The following is a 16,673-nucleotide window of genomic DNA, read 5'->3' on the forward strand; positions in this document are numbered from 1 at the left end:
TAAAATATTCACTCCTTCAAGTCACCTTGTGCAGCAATCACACCTCTGAGTCTGTGTGGATAGGTCTCAATCTGGTTTGCACATCTGGACACTGCAATTACTGAGCTTGTCTTTGCAAAACTGCTCAAGCTCTGTCAGGTTGCACAGGGATTGAGGTCTGGGCTTTGACTCAGCCGCTCCAGAACATTCACCTTGTTGTCTTTAAACTATTTCTATCTGGTTTTGGGCAGGGGTAGCCAGTGAGAAGCATCCCCACAACATGATGCTGCCATCACCGGGCTTCACAGTGGGGATGTTGTGTTTGTGGTGAAGTGCAGTGGTTGGTGTCTGTCAAACAAAGCGTCTTGTCTTATGGCCAAAAAGCACCAAAGAGCTTTCATCCACTTGACCTTGGAGTCCTCCACATGCCTTTGGGTGAGCTCTAGTCCAGATTTAATGAATTGGGCATCTTCCATGAAGACCAGTGAAACTGTTACACCTGTTCTCAAATGTGCTCAATGTGGCGGACCCTCCCTGAGAGCGTGCAGACGAAGTGGAAGTGCTCATGGAGAGAGTGTAGGGTGTGGTATGAGAACAGCGCCTCAAGTCAACCCAGTAACAAACAAAGAGGTGGAGCTGAATCAGATCTTAAGCTTTCTGACAAACGTGACCTCTGCTGCTTCACTCAAGGAACCTCAGTTTTTACACGTTCACATTGGTTACATTTTTCAACCCTGCTGTTTGGGTTTAACACAGCCTCAGTGGTCTGCATGGTCACCTATCTAAGGTCACGTCTAAGCTTTGTGAAGCTCGGCTACATGAACAATAAAGAATAGTTCGATGTAATGGCTGGAATCTGGGCAGCTCCCTTGAGTAATCACCTCTTGGCTCCTGTCATTTGTTCCAGCCTTTACTGAACAAAACGTGTAATTCCACTCTATCCTATTTCTTTTGTTTGTTTTGATGAATACATGTTAGTATAAACCTTACACATGTTGTTTTCTGTTCTTTTCCATGGATGAGCCTTCAGAATCAGAGCCATAGCCATTTATTCTATTGCTGTACATCTTTGTTTATCTTATATCATAATTTCTATAAAGTTCTCTGATATTGTTTATTTAAACCTGAGTTAATTTCCTTTATTTGAATGACAACAAATGAAATTGTTTCGACCAAAGGTTGGAATGGCTCACTCCGTCTCCTCCTGGCTGGTCAAGTAGTGTCAGAACAGGAAAAAATAAGCGGAGGGAGTTGGCGAAGCATTCGAACACGTAAAACCGAGATTCCTTTGACATGGACACAGGTCTGCACCCAACGACCGCCTTGTGCTGGTCCCCGCAGCCACCCACTTTACGTCAGGAAGGGAAGCCAGTGTATTTCCTCCCGTTCTTTATCTAAAGGAAGTGCCAGAATAAGCAGCGGCAGCGCAGACCCTGAGTTGGGACACCTTTTCCACTGAGCAGTCTGCTGGAGGGTGAGGAAGAAGACGGTTGAGTTCAGGACTGAGGAGTCGCCATGAAGACTGTCAGGGTTGTTGTCCTGCTGCTGCTGCTTGCATCTGTCCACTATCTAACACCAGGTAGGAAAAACACTTATTTTACTTATAATTCATTTATAAGAAGTATAAAAAAGTTACAGGTGAGGCCCTCACCAAGTCCTGACCTGTCTTTGATTAAAATCAGTTTGCTTCTCTCTGATTTTATGCATTTTTTATAATATGGAGAATCAACAAGGTGCAAACTAAAGTATTTCTAGAGAAAAATGTCCTCTATAGCTGTGTTAAAATATTTTGGTCCTAACTAAGGCTTCCAATCAAGTGAAAGGACAGCATACTGCTCTGATTGTTGTAAGATAATTTAAGCTTTTTTGTGTTATTTCTGACGTACGTTGACTTTTGTTTTCCTGTGTTGTTTAGTTTAGTTTTGGTATGTGCAAAGATAAAATCAGTGTTGTTCCAAAGACACTCACACTTTGAACGGTACCTCAGAGACATCATCTCCATGAGTGTATTTCCGCTCATTCAGATAAGGCTGTCGGTTTCTGCAGACAAGATCACCACTAATTTGTTTTTTTACCCCCATCATAAGTCAAAGTGAATCTAGGTTTTCTCATGAATACATATCAAACTGAACTCCTAAAGCCAAGAATGAAAAAGTCCATGTGATAAGCAGGCGGAGGAGTCTCCTGGTTGAAGGAAAGGAAAAAGAGGGTGGCTCTCGTTTGTTTGTTTTCCTTGCTCCGAGCCAAAAGAACTTTTAACCGTCCTGCGTCAGGCAGATAGGTGATCTCACAGGAGATAGCCGGTGGGAACCAAGCTGCCCCTTCTCTCACAGAGACAACAGGTCATTGTCCTGAGACATGAACGTCCCGACTGGCAACAAATCTGCTCCCAGCGTTCAGCAGTAAACATCTGGAGGAAACACCCTCGCCCTGAGCGCAGCTCGCACGACCAAGGCGGCTTGGACTTAACTTTATGGGCCTCATTTCCCCATGGCACAAAAACACACATGGAAGTTTTTCCATTGTTTGTCTGATCTTCATTGTATAAGCCCCCCCTTCAAAACCAATCCTGAGAGGATAATGAGACTTCAGAAAATAAACTTTAAATGTAAAGATTCATAGGTATGCAAAAGATTAAAACTATCAGGTCTCAAGTCGAGCCAAGTCAGCTTCATTTATAGCCAATTTAAAACAACCAAATTTGGCCAAAGTGTTTTACAGAGAAAAATCCTACATAGTATTGTACGGCCAATATGTGGCATGAATGGTTCTTAGAGATCATTCACATTAAGGAGACTGACTCAAGGTTTGACTTGAACTTTGACTTACATAATTGACAAAACCTCAGAATTGATTTTTTCCTTGCTCTTTAACATACAAGACTTGACTTTGACTTTTGTCAATGACTCAAAGTACTCAACACTTGATCTAGAATTTTGTGTAAAAAAAAAAAAACGTGGTTTGACTAGTACCTGTCCTGATTTGCAGGACTTGTGACTTGACTTTGGACTCATTCTGGCATACCTTAGTCTTGATCTGTTTCGAAGGATTTAAATGAACAATGACTTGAGTAAAGTCTTGTTTAACAGTGTTTTGGGTTTGCCTTGGACTTGTCCTGGGTCAGCGTTGTAGGCTTGAGGATCTTGAGATTTGACTCCAGACTTGTACATGGCTTGAAAGAATTTCAGTGTCTTGTAAAAAAGTTAAGACTTGCCTATGACTATTATGATATTACCAACCCCTGAGGACTCGACTCGTCCCTTGCCTTGAAACTTGACTTGAACTCAACAGAAGTCATTGAGACTTGATTTGGACATGTTTCAAGTCACCAAAGAGTCAAAGGCAAATACCTGAAGCGTGTCTTGTGAGGATGTCAAGTGACCTGTTAGGACTTTAACCTGACACGTCAGATGGATGTGTTTCACACATACATCTGGAAAAACTTCAATACTAAGTGTTTGAGAGAGGGAGAGGATTTGAAAAAAACTCAAGAGTGTGATTGGATGGACGTTCTGTCTGTCACATCTTCAAGGGACAATCAGAGCAAAAAAAACACATGACGTAGCAGCTATCGAGGTGCGCAGCTACGGAGGAATAACGCAAACCATGGTGGCTGTAGACATGTCAGTACATGACTTTTGTCGTTTTTGAAAAGAAAACAATTCACTGCTGTTCTTTGTTCTTCTTTTAACAAAGAAATGTCAAAAAGTTCTGATAAAACTGGCTTTTAAAACTTTAGCAGCATTCATGCTATTGTCTTCCCCCATAATTGCACTGGCCTCTTGTTGCTGCTTGCATACGTCACAACTCCGCTGCACCTGAAAGTACTGCCCCTAATCGCTGATTGATCCTGTCACTTTCTATCCGGGCCCGAACGGTTCAGACAGGAGCTTTGAAAGATGGATTCACCAGTGAGAAACAAGGAAACGGGCGTATCCATCTGCTTCGCAAGGTTATTCGGACTAGTGACTTCCTTAAAATCTGTGAGAGCTGATTTGGACTTGTATAATTGACCAAACCTCAGACTTCATTTGTGACATGCTCAAAATATGCAAGACTTTTTTTTTTTAAGAATTATTTTTGGGCTTTTTCATGCCTTTATTTGACAGAGGAAGGACAGTGGATAGATTTGGAAACAGGGAAGAGAGTGGGGAGAGACATGCGGTGAAGAGCCACAGGCCGGATTCGAACCCGGGCCGCCCGTGTACATGGGTGACGCCTTAAACCACTCGACCATCTGCGCTCCCAAAATATGCAAGACTTTGACATTTCTGGAAAGACTCAGAGTACTCAACACTTGACTTTTGATTTTGTGTTAAAAAAAAAATAGTAAATTGACTAGTACCTGTCCAGGACTTGATTTACAGGACTTGATCTGTTGTGAATGATTTTAATGAACAGAGACTTTAGTCGAGTCTTGTTAAACAGAATTCTGGGTTTGCCTAGGACTCATCTCAAAAGAACAACAGGAAGTTGATGGACTCATGACTTGCTCTGATAGAACCACGACTTGGTTTTGATATGAGCAACCTTGTGTTGCTTGAAGGACTAGAAATATGAGCTTCAAACTAGTTTTACCTTGAATCAATTCAAGCACAAGAGATCTGACTTGAAAGTTGACGACCTGGTCTGGAGACTGGAACTCCTTTGAAATATTTCTCTTTAAGGTTACCTTGTGGACTTGATATTTGGTCACATCCAAAACATTCAAGGTTTACTTTGATTCATTTGAAAATTTTTGACATCACTAAGACCTTAGTTGGAATGTCTTTAGAGATTTGGCATTGCTGTTAAATACTGAAGTCCTCATTTGTAATTTATGGCCTCGTAAGTCTTAAATCCTGTGTTTTCCTCATGTTGTGACTAATGAAACCAGACAGAGCTGCAAGGGGTCTTTCCTGAAGCGTGCACTTCATCCATTCAGAGACTCCGTTGGTGTGAAATATGTCCAACAGCATCATGGCTGACAGCAGTGAAGACAGGAAGCTCGGCTGCTCAGGTCAGGGGATAACAATAGTGCGTCTGGGACAGGATGCAGCTTCACACTACTGCAGCACTTGGAACAGAGGAAATCCACCTCAACTATCTTACACTCTCATCCCCAGTCTGATACTCAGGGCCGGCCGGGGCACGTCTTTGTCTCAGACTCTGGGCTTTAAAGCTGTGCCAAACAGGAATAGTTCACAACTGTGAACCTAAAATAGAAAATCTGTCAGAGGAAATGTTGGACACAGACAAACTCATGCAGCAGATCTCATGATGTAGCAGGTGGAAGATAACGCTTAACACAATTCTCTGAAACATTTTTAGATGTTGCCGATTTCATCAGTGTTGATGCCGTGTTTCTGTTTTACAGTTTCATCAGAAGACACAGATGATGCCTCAAAGCCACAAAAAACACCACAAACAAATGTGTCAACAGGTAAGTCAGTAGAGCTTTAGCCCCTTTATAGGGCATTCATAGAAATACTAAGAAATTCAAAATTATATTATTGATGGACATCCCAAAACTTTTTACTTTTGGCATTTATATATATTTTGTCCATTATTATGGTGAAATTCAAGGCCAACAAAGTGAACGTGGTGGTTCCTTGCTCATTTATGATAAAACAAATTTTAAAAAAGAAAGAAAAAAAACATGTATTCATATTAATATTTCAAATAGTTTTATAATAATGCTACATAAATATATAATTTAATATATTATATATATATATATATATGTCACAGCTGCCCTAAATTAACAGCATTGGTAATTACCAAAATCATTTTTTATGTTTCTGCAATGGTTAATACACCAATATGTAGACGCTCTTTAACTGAAATGATAGTTTTGATGCTAAAATATAATTATTATTGTTATCCATGAATTTTCAAATTTACTAATTAACAAAAAAACTGAAAAAATAGTAAAGCACATTATTATTTCTAGCCAGTTATTTGCTAACCTTCAGCACTTTACTGGAACCCAACCCCCCCCCAAAAAAACAGCAAAACTGCTGGCCTGTATTTTCAGTTTAAGTTGTAATAATTGTACATTTTAACCTAAGTTAGCAATGGTTATAACTTATCTGATAGTAAAGTTTAGTTTGGAGTAAGTTTTGATAAAACTGGGTTAGCTGTTTTTATCTTTCATGTATCTGCACTAAGCTAACCTGAGCTAAACCTCAGCATAGCTTATCACATCTGTGTGCTGTACTCTTCAAAAAGGACATAAATGTTTTTACATAAGTTTGAAGTGATTTTGAAAAGATTAACAACTGAAATGTAACTTGTTTGATTGTTAAATATGTAGATAGCGCTTATCTTTTGATGAGGCTGTTTCTTTCAAGTCTTTGTGCTAAGCTAAACTTGGCAATGCTTAGCTTAACTTAGCTGCCTTCTTTTTGAACTCAAAATCATGAGGTTGTTTCATTTAATCATGTGTAGGAAAGGCTTTAACTTCAAGTAGTAACAGGACCTGCAAGGAAATAGCAGTATAGATGCCAAAGATTGCTTGTTCTCCTGGTTTATGAAGATACTAACAGTACATCACTTTAATGTTGAAGAACCACATAGGAACAAAAATCAAGATAACATAGGTAAAAATCAAGATTGCCGTTGCTCTTTTTGGCCATGGCTAAAACCTGAAACCATGGGTTCAACTATCTGAAAATGTCATCATACATTATTTAACTAATAACAGGTAAACAAAAAGTTCATGTTATTTTCCACCTTCTTTGTCCAGAAGCAGCACCAACAGCACCAAACCCAACAGTGTCACAAGTAGTCCAGCCACACAAAGACGCCACAGCAGCTCCTGCGACGGCCCCACAAATTCCTGCAACAGCCCTACCAACTCCTGCTCCTCCTCAGGGTTCCACCAGCAAACCCATCGACAGCAGTGAGATAGTTTTTGTTAACTTAAAGCTTGTCTGAAAGTTGCAAACCAGCCAAAGCCCTTATAAAAATAGTTGAACTGTCTATTATCTCTCATTTTCCCTGTAGACACAAACAAGCCCAAAACCTCACCAGCTGAGAAGACTGCCTCACCCACAACAGCACCAACAAACCACAAAACTGTACCTGTCACACCTGCAGTTGTTGCTCCTCGGGACAATGAAAGTAAGATTTCCTTTATTCATTTGGCTTTAGCTTTATTTGACTTATTAGGATGAATAAATTGTACGCTTATATGGTGGTATAAAGACTGTTTTTATATTCAGTAAGCCATGTACCATCAATTATCTCATAATTACCCCAGAAATTCTATTTTCATATGAATGAATGACAACATAATAAAGTTTTAAAAAACAGGAGACAAGATTTCCCTGAAATTTATTGTGTTCAAATTATTTTATTTCTTTATATTCTTAGCTGTGAAAAATGAGACCGTGCAGCCAAGATCTCCACAAATTCCTGGCTTCTTTCCAGGAAACCACTCAGAGATAAATATCACTCAAAGTAAGGCAAAGACAGATATCAAATATGTCAAATCAACATGTGTTTCACTTATCCATTACTATTTCTATGCCATTATTTAAACTTTTTTTTTTTTTTTTTTCAGTTCTTGCAGAGCCCACTGAAAAACAAAACACAGGAACAAGTAGGTCTCAAGGCGAATTATATCTCCCTTTTTTATGAACTCTTAAAAACTGATGCAAATAATTTTTTGTAAAGTCTATTTAGTTAAAGTGCTTTTATTTCATCCAAATTCTGAACTCTAAAATTCTCATGGACTTTTCATGTATTAAATGGTGTGCATTTTTTTCTCATGTTATAGCCTCATATCAAACTGTTCCACCTCCAGTGATGATGCAAACTGAGAAAGAAACAAAAGAAGGACTCGGTGAGTTATGCTACATACAGTACGTATATCTGCAAATAGTTTTGAAGTGTATGAAAGCTTGAATGAAAAATGCAAAATTTTATATGCAATTAATATATAAATGATCATTTAAACATTATGAAATATTGTTTTTAAAGGTTCTGAAACTGGCACTGATGAAAAAGTTCCCCCCAAATCAGGTAAGGTGCTAAAAGATGCTATCTTTGCACCATGAAACCACATTTACCCTTTCATTTCTTTTTTCTTTTCTTTCTTGCCTCTTTTTCTTTTTCTTTTAACAGATTCTGCATATTAGTGCAGACTCTGTGAGTATACAATATGATCCAGTGCCCTTAAGGATGCTCTGAATCAGGCAAAACATGGTAAAGTGCCCTTTAGGTGACCTTCCACTGGACAACACATGAGAAATCCCTTAAGGGTTTCCTTACATTGGACAAAACATGCCAAATTGCACTTACACTGGACAAAACATGATAAAGTTTCCTTTAGGGTTTTCTCAAATTGGACAAAACATGGTAAAGAGCCTTTTAGGTGCTCTTCAACTGGATAAAACATGTTAAAGTGCCCTTTAGGGTTTCCTTACATTGGACAAAACATGGTAAAGTATACATTAGGGTTTCCTTAAATTAAACAAAACATGGTAAAGCACCTTTTAGGTGCCCTTTTACTGGACTAAACATGGAAAAAATCCATTTAGGATTGCCTTACATTGGATAAAACATGCTAAAGTGCACTTAAACTGGATAAGTTATAATAAACTGCCTTTAAGGCACTCTAATTGGACAAAACATGATAAAGTACCCTCCAGGCCCTCTTATGGGGCAAATCATGAAACGTTTTCTTTGCCTCCGTGCTTCTTCAAATACTGTTAGGGCCCTTTTTATTCTTTTGCCCCTGCTCATCAAACATCCTGAGTCCTCCATGACAAAATAATATTTAATATATGACATTTTACTTTCTTCATCCACTCAGTGAAAATCATTTGCAATAGTTTGTTACAGTGCTGCCTCTTATGCCTGATGGTTTCTGAGTAGCCTCTATTAACTGCCATGAATCAGCAAACTGAAGGAAATGGAAGTAAAATTGGTCAAAGCATTGTGATTAGGTGATAACTAAAGCCTATAACAGAAACCTACAGCCGGTGTAATTTAACAACAGTGACATCCAGTGGCGAAATTGTAAATAACTGTACTTTTGTTGTTGGACAGTTGAAATGATCTCAGTGAGAGGAAGGCATCATACATTTTTGATAGGTAATCATAATGATAAACTTTTTTTGTAAAGCACTTTTACAAACAAAGGTTTTCCAAGTGCTTTTACATTAAGCAAGGCATAAATAATACAAAGCACAGAATAGCAAATCCTGGCAAAAAGAAAAAAATAGCACATTTGATCGACAAGTGCTATTTAATCTTTTAAAGACGGATATAAGTCGCCAAGCATAACGGCTGGATCACTGACAGATGCCAGTATTCTAAAAAAAACATCTTCCTGTACAAATGATGGAAAAAGCGCTACAGTTTGTGGGTTTTTAAGTTATAAGGCTTGATTTTGAAACTCTAAATTAATCATTTTAGGCTTTTGGAGGACAATCTTGCTAGGTTAAGGCAAGCAAGTATAAAGCTGACTACTCCTTTTTCCACCTGTCATATTAGACAAGAGGCTGTGGTGGATTCTGTTGCCGGCCCTCCTGGTTGCAGCTGCTGCCGCTATGGTGCTCAAATTCAAATGCAAGAAGGTTCATGATCACACAGGTACAAACAGGATGCACGAATATAAAACATGCAATCAAGATTTCTTGGATCAACTGCAAAGTGAAATGTTTTTATGTGTAACATTTAAAGGATGATTTAGTTTTGCTTTATCACTTAAATAAGAACATACTTATTTCTGGATGCTAATGTTAGATGCTAATGTTTCTCTTGTTTTCTGCTCCCCAGAAACCATAGATACTGGGACCGAGAAGTAAGTCCACTCTCTGCTAGATTTAAAAACGTGTAAACAAATGAAGCACTCATTTTTGTCTCTTTTTCTCTCCACAGCGCATCTTTCCAGAGCAGACCCGAGAGCACCAAAGACGGTGTCATGCTCCTTGGAGTGAAGTCATCAGGCGGAGAGGAAAACGGTGAGCAGCCTTCCATCTTTTTCCTGCGAGAGTTCCTTCCAAGTTCCTTCTGTTTGTGCATTCTTCCATCACTTGGTCAGGCTGTTTCTCCAGACACAGTTCTGCAATTATTCCAGGGAAGTTAACAGGCTTTTAATATCTCATTGTGCTGCACGAGCTTGTGGGGCTTCGCTGGGCAACAGAAGGTGTTTCCTGTGATTTCGCGCCCCCGCCCTCAAACAAGCAGCCGGGCTTGAGAGATAGGGACTTCCTAACATAAACACAGATTATTTTGAACGGGAGCTATTGTGCAGTGGGTAAATGTCAGTGCGGCCCAGACTTTGTAGGCGTGTGCATGTTTACGCTGGGTTTAATGTATGTGCACATCCCTGGGTGTGCATGTGTCATACGTGGTTTGAACACAGACTCTATACCCCTTGACACCTCCCATGAAGGAAAGAAAATCTGAGCAGTAAATGTCCTACCTTCCTTCCCTCATGTAATCTGGTCTGGATGACTTGGCTGTAAGAACTGAAGGGAAATGGAGTCATGCTTTAGGAATTCTGCTGAGGAAGACCATGTTTATGCTGTTATAGACTGCTGGATTTCTTTAGATTTGAGTGTTATAAATTCTTACCTGAGTGTGAACCAGGTTACACATGTTGCCCTCTACCTAGATCAAACCTTTTAATCCCACTCTAACAAACCAAATCTTCTGTTGAGGACTTTTATGAGCAAACCAGAAACCCAAATCCCTTCATTGTGTATAATAGTTAACAAAAAATAAAGCTAATTTAGATATCTATGAAGTATTGTCTAAATTTCTAACTATAAGAGTTATTTCTACAGTCCAATCATGTGAAAAGCCTTTGAGTAGCTCTGCATCTGTTTATAACCTACATTAGCAGTGTCTCTATAGGGACAATAACTGACAGCAGTAGGTGATAATTAGCAGCTGCAGGCGTTGCATGTGGACCACGGTTATCTATTTTTAAAAGCAGAAGTTAAGCTTGCTTCTAATGATCATTTTCTAGTATAGCTAATGATACACAGCTCCTCTCACTGCATTTATAACTTTGAGAGCAATTAGTGTACTGAAAGCTATAGATGTATTGGATGAGATGAATGCACACGCTACGTGTGAATGCTTATGGTGGCGTTTCACCATCACATGCATAATGAAGCAATTTGGAAAACAACAATCAGTGAGCATTTTAATTGAATTTATATTTATATATTCCTGCCTCTTCTTGCTCCTGTGATTCACAATCAAATGACTACAGCTCATGTTTGAAACTCATACAGATGCCCTCATTTCCAGGTTAGTGTAACTAACCTGTTACTTATTATGCCATGTAACTTTTTACTTAAACGTGTAAATATTGTATCGTTTAAACAGCCAAGATGATCTGACAGCACTTTATATTAACTGACAGATCATGCTGTATTCAAACTGGTTAATCTGAGCATAGCCTCATTTATATCAAACTGCTAAGTGTCTCTAATTGCATATTTCTGTTAGTATACTAACAGTACGCTTAAAATACAATAGAGATCATTTAATCACAGTGTGTTGGTATTGTCCTGAATCACACACTACTGTTTTGCACTTACAGGAAGTGACCACCGCTGTTTTCTTTAACTTACATTTTACAGCAAGATTTTAACAGACATCAGGCGATTATAATCTAAATTTGACATGTAACTTCTATTTTAGGTTTACATAATTCTCTGTAAAGAAAATGAACATATTTTGACTTAAATGTCCCTTTCTTGCTCAAAATGTGCTGCCATTGCTAACAACAGGCTAGCTAGCTAGCAGCTACCTCACCAATGGCATTCATTGAGTAGGACACTGCTGTTGAGTAACCCTCTCAGAGTGAATGCACTTTGCGCACCTATATACTCAAAAGTTGCAGTATTTATTACAGAAGTATATGATTTTGGACACATGTTTGACTCCTAGCTTGTTAGCTAGTTAGCAGCTCTTTCGCTAAGCCAGAATCTTGTAAAACAGTCTCTGAATTCCAATGCAAGGGTTAGACCCTCGTTTCTACTTACCTCTCTCTTTTCCACTAGGAATGCGACTGAAGTCTGTATATCCGTAAATATACGGTTGATGTCTCCTAGTGTCAAACGCAAGGAAATGTAGATTTTGTGGATGGATAGAATATCCTGATAAATATCTGTAGCCATAGGAAGAGGCAATATTAGAGAAGAAGATATTAGTGATATGAAGTATTGGTGACAAAATTGCATTCCCTGGGTTGAAAAATATTATCAAAGCAATGTATGAACAGCTGAATGAGCTAAGCTAGCTTGTTTAGCCACTGAATTGTATGTTTGTATGGTAACTTACCAAATTTTTGATCTTCTTGGCATGAATGGGCAGAATTTCATATTGACTGTTGGTCATGCTATATTTCATATCAAACTGATTAATCTGACAGTATTTCATATCAAGCTGGTTGATGACTTGTTGTAGCCTATAGCTAGTCAACTAGCTTGTTTGCTAAGCTTACACACTTTCATACAGTCTTTCCGAAATCCACTGCAAAGTTCAAGAGTAAAGAGATGCAAGGAATCAGTGGAATTCCTGCTGACTCTGTAATTATGGGAGTTTCCTGGGAGAAATGACAAAACGGGAGGTGGCCCAAAAACACGAGAATAAAACAGGAAAGTGTTGGCAGGTATGGCTGTAATATTGGACATGCCTGCAAAACTCTTCCACTTTATAAGATTATGTCAAGAATGTGCCACAAGTACATTAAAAAATGAAATCTTTGCTGTGGATTTCAGAGAGACTGTTTACAGTCTGCTACCTTACGAGTTCCTAACTAGCTACACTAGCTAACTAGCTAAGTTTCACCCATATTCAGATTTACAGTAGCGGCCCCAGGAATAAGGTGTATAGCATGTCACTAATATGAAGTTGAAGGGCATTGTTAAATAAAAACAGGTTAGTTAACATACAGACGAACATTTTACTGGCTAAATGAGTTAGCTAAGCTAACTAACTAAACTAAGCTAAACTAAGCTCATTTGGTGGTTCTTTCTTTTCAATATTTTTTCTACAAAATTTGACGTTCCTGGCAAGCCAACATCTATTTCTTGATATGCAATATCAGTCTTTTTTCTATCTCTGATTCCCTGAACACATATTCCAAACTACTGAATGGTGAAAAACAGATCAATATATTCTGTCCCCATGACTACAGGTAGTTTCTATCAGGCTGCTGTTTGTCCAAAGAAGTGCACTTCCTTGCACTGGATGATCAGATGAATCATCTGTTTGTGTACAGATATACAGACATCAGTCATTTAAAAGTGGAAACCACGTGCCAGTGTATTTAACAAACTTTTGACATATTCTGGATGAAAGTAATTCAGAGGGGAGGAGTTTCGTGGACCGTCAGATATCTGAATACCCTCTTGAAGCTTATGGACATATTGCAATACCACTGGTAACTGTTGGGTTAGTGTTAAGCAATGTAGCCAGCAGTTCAAGCCACAGTAGTGTCCATGCATCAAATGTGATGTAAAATCATCACATTTCTGCCACGCACATCTCCGAAATATTTACAAATCTGGATGCGCCAGATGTCAAAACCTGGAGAAGGGCATGGATCGGCTTCAAAAGTCCACTTCAGAAACCAAAGGGGGACATCACTAACACTATGTCCATGTTTTATACAGCCTTATCTCTACAAGTTTTGAAAACGAATCTTACTCTGATCTAAATGGGTGCTTAATAAGATGGTCAACTTTTAAATCAATAGATATTTCAGACTTCTTTTGGCTTAATCTTAAGAGGTTAGTTTTAAAAGATTTCCTCAACAGTATGGTGATGCTTACTGCACTAATCTGATCATTTTTAGGTTTGGATAAAGGACTTATTTTTTAATCATAGATTTTGGTTTTATCTTACTGTGGTTTCCTCTGTTGTTCCAGCTGCTGCGAGATAAAAAGAAGGGCAGCAACATCAAGAACGGCCAGTGGATGAGTCACACCAGTCGCCCACGCACTAGCAGTCTGGAGGAACAGTTGGATGTTTTTGATTTTACTTTGTGAAGCAGAGAAGTGTTCAATAGTTGTTTTGATTTATGATTAGGAAGGTGTCATGAAGTTTTACAAAGCAGGGTTTTTGGCTGTGATCATAAATGTCGGAGCTTGTAAACTTATTTCACCTTCTGTACATTCTTAATATTGTTGCGGATACACAGTGACCTGTGGAATATAGTTAATATTCTGTGTTAATAATGCAAATTGAAACACAGCTTTGTGGATAATTTGTGTGTTTGGCTACAAAACAGGTTTTCTGTACAGTGCACTGACCTCAGATTCATTACATTTCTGTTGTAATTAATTACTCTTCATTTCAAGCTATTATAATTACTTTTAGGTTCTGTTGTAAACCTTCATTTATTTGTTGTGAACTGTGTGTGGGTTTTGATGTTTTTTTATATTTGCATCTAATTAATTGTCACCAAAGATGATGTAATGACAGGCTTTGTTGAGGTCGACTCCAGTTTTCATTCTTCAAAGAAATCCTTGGAAGAGCATAGTTGTGCATTTTTACAGGATTCCATTGGAAACATTTTGAAACCGATGATCTTTTGTTTGACTGCAAATTCACAATGGGTTTTCTGTAGATACTTAAAGTTACTCAAAAAGAAGGAAGACTGCACTGGTAAAGATTATTCTTTTTAGGTAAAGCTCCTGTGAGGAACTTTTAGATTGTGTTTACTTTGGCGCCCCCCCTGGACTAATGAATGTGTACATGCAAAAGAGGCCTCCATCCTGCTGTCATTGCACATTCAGATGTAGAACTCGTTTTTAATACTTGCTTTAATGATCATCTCAAAGAAGGCTGTTTTTTTCAAGGCGGCATCACAGTGGTGGTAGTTGACGCCGTCATCTATCTGGTTTGAATCGTGGTCGGACAGGTCTTTCTGTATGGCATGTATGCATAGATTCTCTCTGGGTGCTTTTGCTTCCTCCCACTGAAAACATGCCTGTTTGGTTAATTAGTCACTCTAAATTGTCCGTAGTTGTGAATCTGAGAACAGGTTGTATCCCAACTAAGACCCTAATTGTCAGTATTCATGTCTCTTTAGGGTTATGGAAACTGATTTGCGCTTACCCTGCTGGATTGGTTTCAGGCATTAAAATGTATAAATCTACTGCCTTATAATCTTGTGTGCTTTTGTAGGCCAAATTAAAGTACTGTCAATAATTAAAGGTAATTTCATTGCAAAATAAAAACTCTTCACAGGAGCTTTAATGTAGCATCCAGGCACATAGAATAAGCAGATACAAAGAATTGTTTTAAAAGACACTGGAACAACTTAATGGCTTGAATTTGTTGCTCTGCACCTCAATTTACTCAATAAACCACTTTAAATTTTATTTTTCTGTCTGTGTTCAATCTGGGTCCATCAAAATTAATCTTACAACAATCTTTGGTGACTTTTCACTTCTTTCTCTGAAATGTATTTGCAGAAAATGACTTTTTACCTCCACCAAGGAGGTTATGTGATCAGCAGGGTTTGTTAGTTTGTTAGCAACATTACTGAAAAAGTTATGGACGGATTTTGATGACATTTTCAGGAAATGTCAGAAATGGCATAAGGAAGAACTGATAAGATTTTGGGAGTGATCTGGATCAGCGTCTGGATCCAGGAATTTTCTAAAGGATTCTTTACTACTGGGAGATAGGGCTAAGTGGAGGTCTGCGCTCTCCTAATGCCTCTAGTTTAAATGTGTTATCCAGTTTTCCATTGACACTCAGCCTGGACACGAAAGGAAAAATTGGTAAAAAAAAAAAAAAAAAAAAAAAAAAAAAGGGCACCACATTTAATTAACTTTGGTGATATTTAGGCTGCAGTCCACTGGGACAAAAACCTTTTGCACAAGAACAGTTTCTGCTCCTAGGGGCAACACTAAGTGAAATCTCTGGAGGCTAATGGCACTATGATTGCAAAGTATCTTATACAACCCAACATCAAATATTCTGAAATATCCCTTTAATGCATGTTTACACAGACTTTATGCATTAACACACACTGGACCTTACCTTTCAGTACTCTCCTTCAGTTAAATGCATTACAAGAAAATCATTAACAGACCTGCACATGTGTACAGTGTAGCTCCTCCACTGCATCTGCACATACTTTTTTGTCTTTATACACAATTTTATATTGCAATTAGGTTTAAGTTCCCTGTCAGCAGAAATGCTGCTGTTTATTAACAGCCTTTTACTGTTTTTCTTCTTCTTCTATGTTATTTCTTTTTGTCAAATTCCATGTATTTGAAAATGTACCTGGAAATAGAACTAGATTTTGAAAAATAGATATATGAATATGAAAAATAAATTATATAGATATATAAAAGTCAGCACCATAGTTAGGGCCTTACATCTAGCATTCATCTAAAGGACCACAGACACATTTACAGCGATGTTTTCCAGAACCTAAATGCATCATGATTAGCTTCCACAATTGTGTATTGGGGCCCTCTGGTGGGCCCCAGAGGTACTGCAGGTGGGCAATGAGATAATTTGCAAAAAATGTAAAAACCATAAACCTAATTTTAAAAATTGAAACTTTTTTTTTTTAATCAAAATAAATAACTTCAATTCCCACAATCAAGAAACAGACAGAAAATTCAACTTCCATGTCAGTTTTGAATCATTCATTTTGTATGTCATGGTTTCACTAGCTGGATATATATCATCAGTGCTTTTTAAAAAGATAATTCATA

At 38.2% G+C, this 16,673-nt stretch overlaps 1 protein-coding gene across 1 annotated transcript; it reads left to right on the top strand.

Annotated features, from left to right (window-relative positions):
• The first annotated feature begins 1,370 nt into the window (after positions 1-1,370).
• LOC121504652 (microtubule-associated protein RP/EB family member 1-like) lies at positions 1,371-15,320 on the top strand. Its single transcript, XM_041779637.1, has 12 exons — positions 1,371-1,558; positions 5,336-5,401; positions 6,707-6,862; positions 6,967-7,083; positions 7,336-7,422; positions 7,526-7,564; positions 7,742-7,807; positions 7,945-7,986; positions 9,463-9,561; positions 9,748-9,772; positions 9,850-9,932; positions 13,863-15,320. The coding sequence occupies exons 1-12, from the start codon at positions 1,495-1,497 to the stop codon at positions 13,874-13,876; spliced, it is 858 nt and encodes a 285-aa protein (XP_041635571.1). The 5' UTR covers positions 1,371-1,494; the 3' UTR covers positions 13,877-15,320.
• Positions 15,321-16,673: the final 1,353 nt, after the last annotated feature.

This window comes from Cheilinus undulatus, linkage group 22, assembly GCF_018320785.1.
Source record: "Cheilinus undulatus linkage group 22, ASM1832078v1, whole genome shotgun sequence".
Lineage (NCBI taxonomy): Eukaryota > Metazoa > Chordata > Actinopteri > Labriformes > Labridae > Cheilinus > Cheilinus undulatus.

Bases quoted from the DNA above. Each gene is read 5' to 3' on its own strand.
- LOC121504652 (XM_041779637.1), top strand. From the start codon at position 1,495: ATGAAGACTGTCAGGGTTGTTGTCCTGCTGCTGCTGCTTGCATCTGTC. The intron at 7,987-9,462 runs GTAAGGTGCTAA...CTGTCATATTAG, and splicing joins AAAAGTTCCCCCCAAATCAG to ACAAGAGGCTGTGGTGGATT. The intron at 9,562-9,747 runs GTACAAACAGGA...TCTGCTCCCCAG, and splicing joins GAAGGTTCATGATCACACAG to AAACCATAGATACTGGGACC.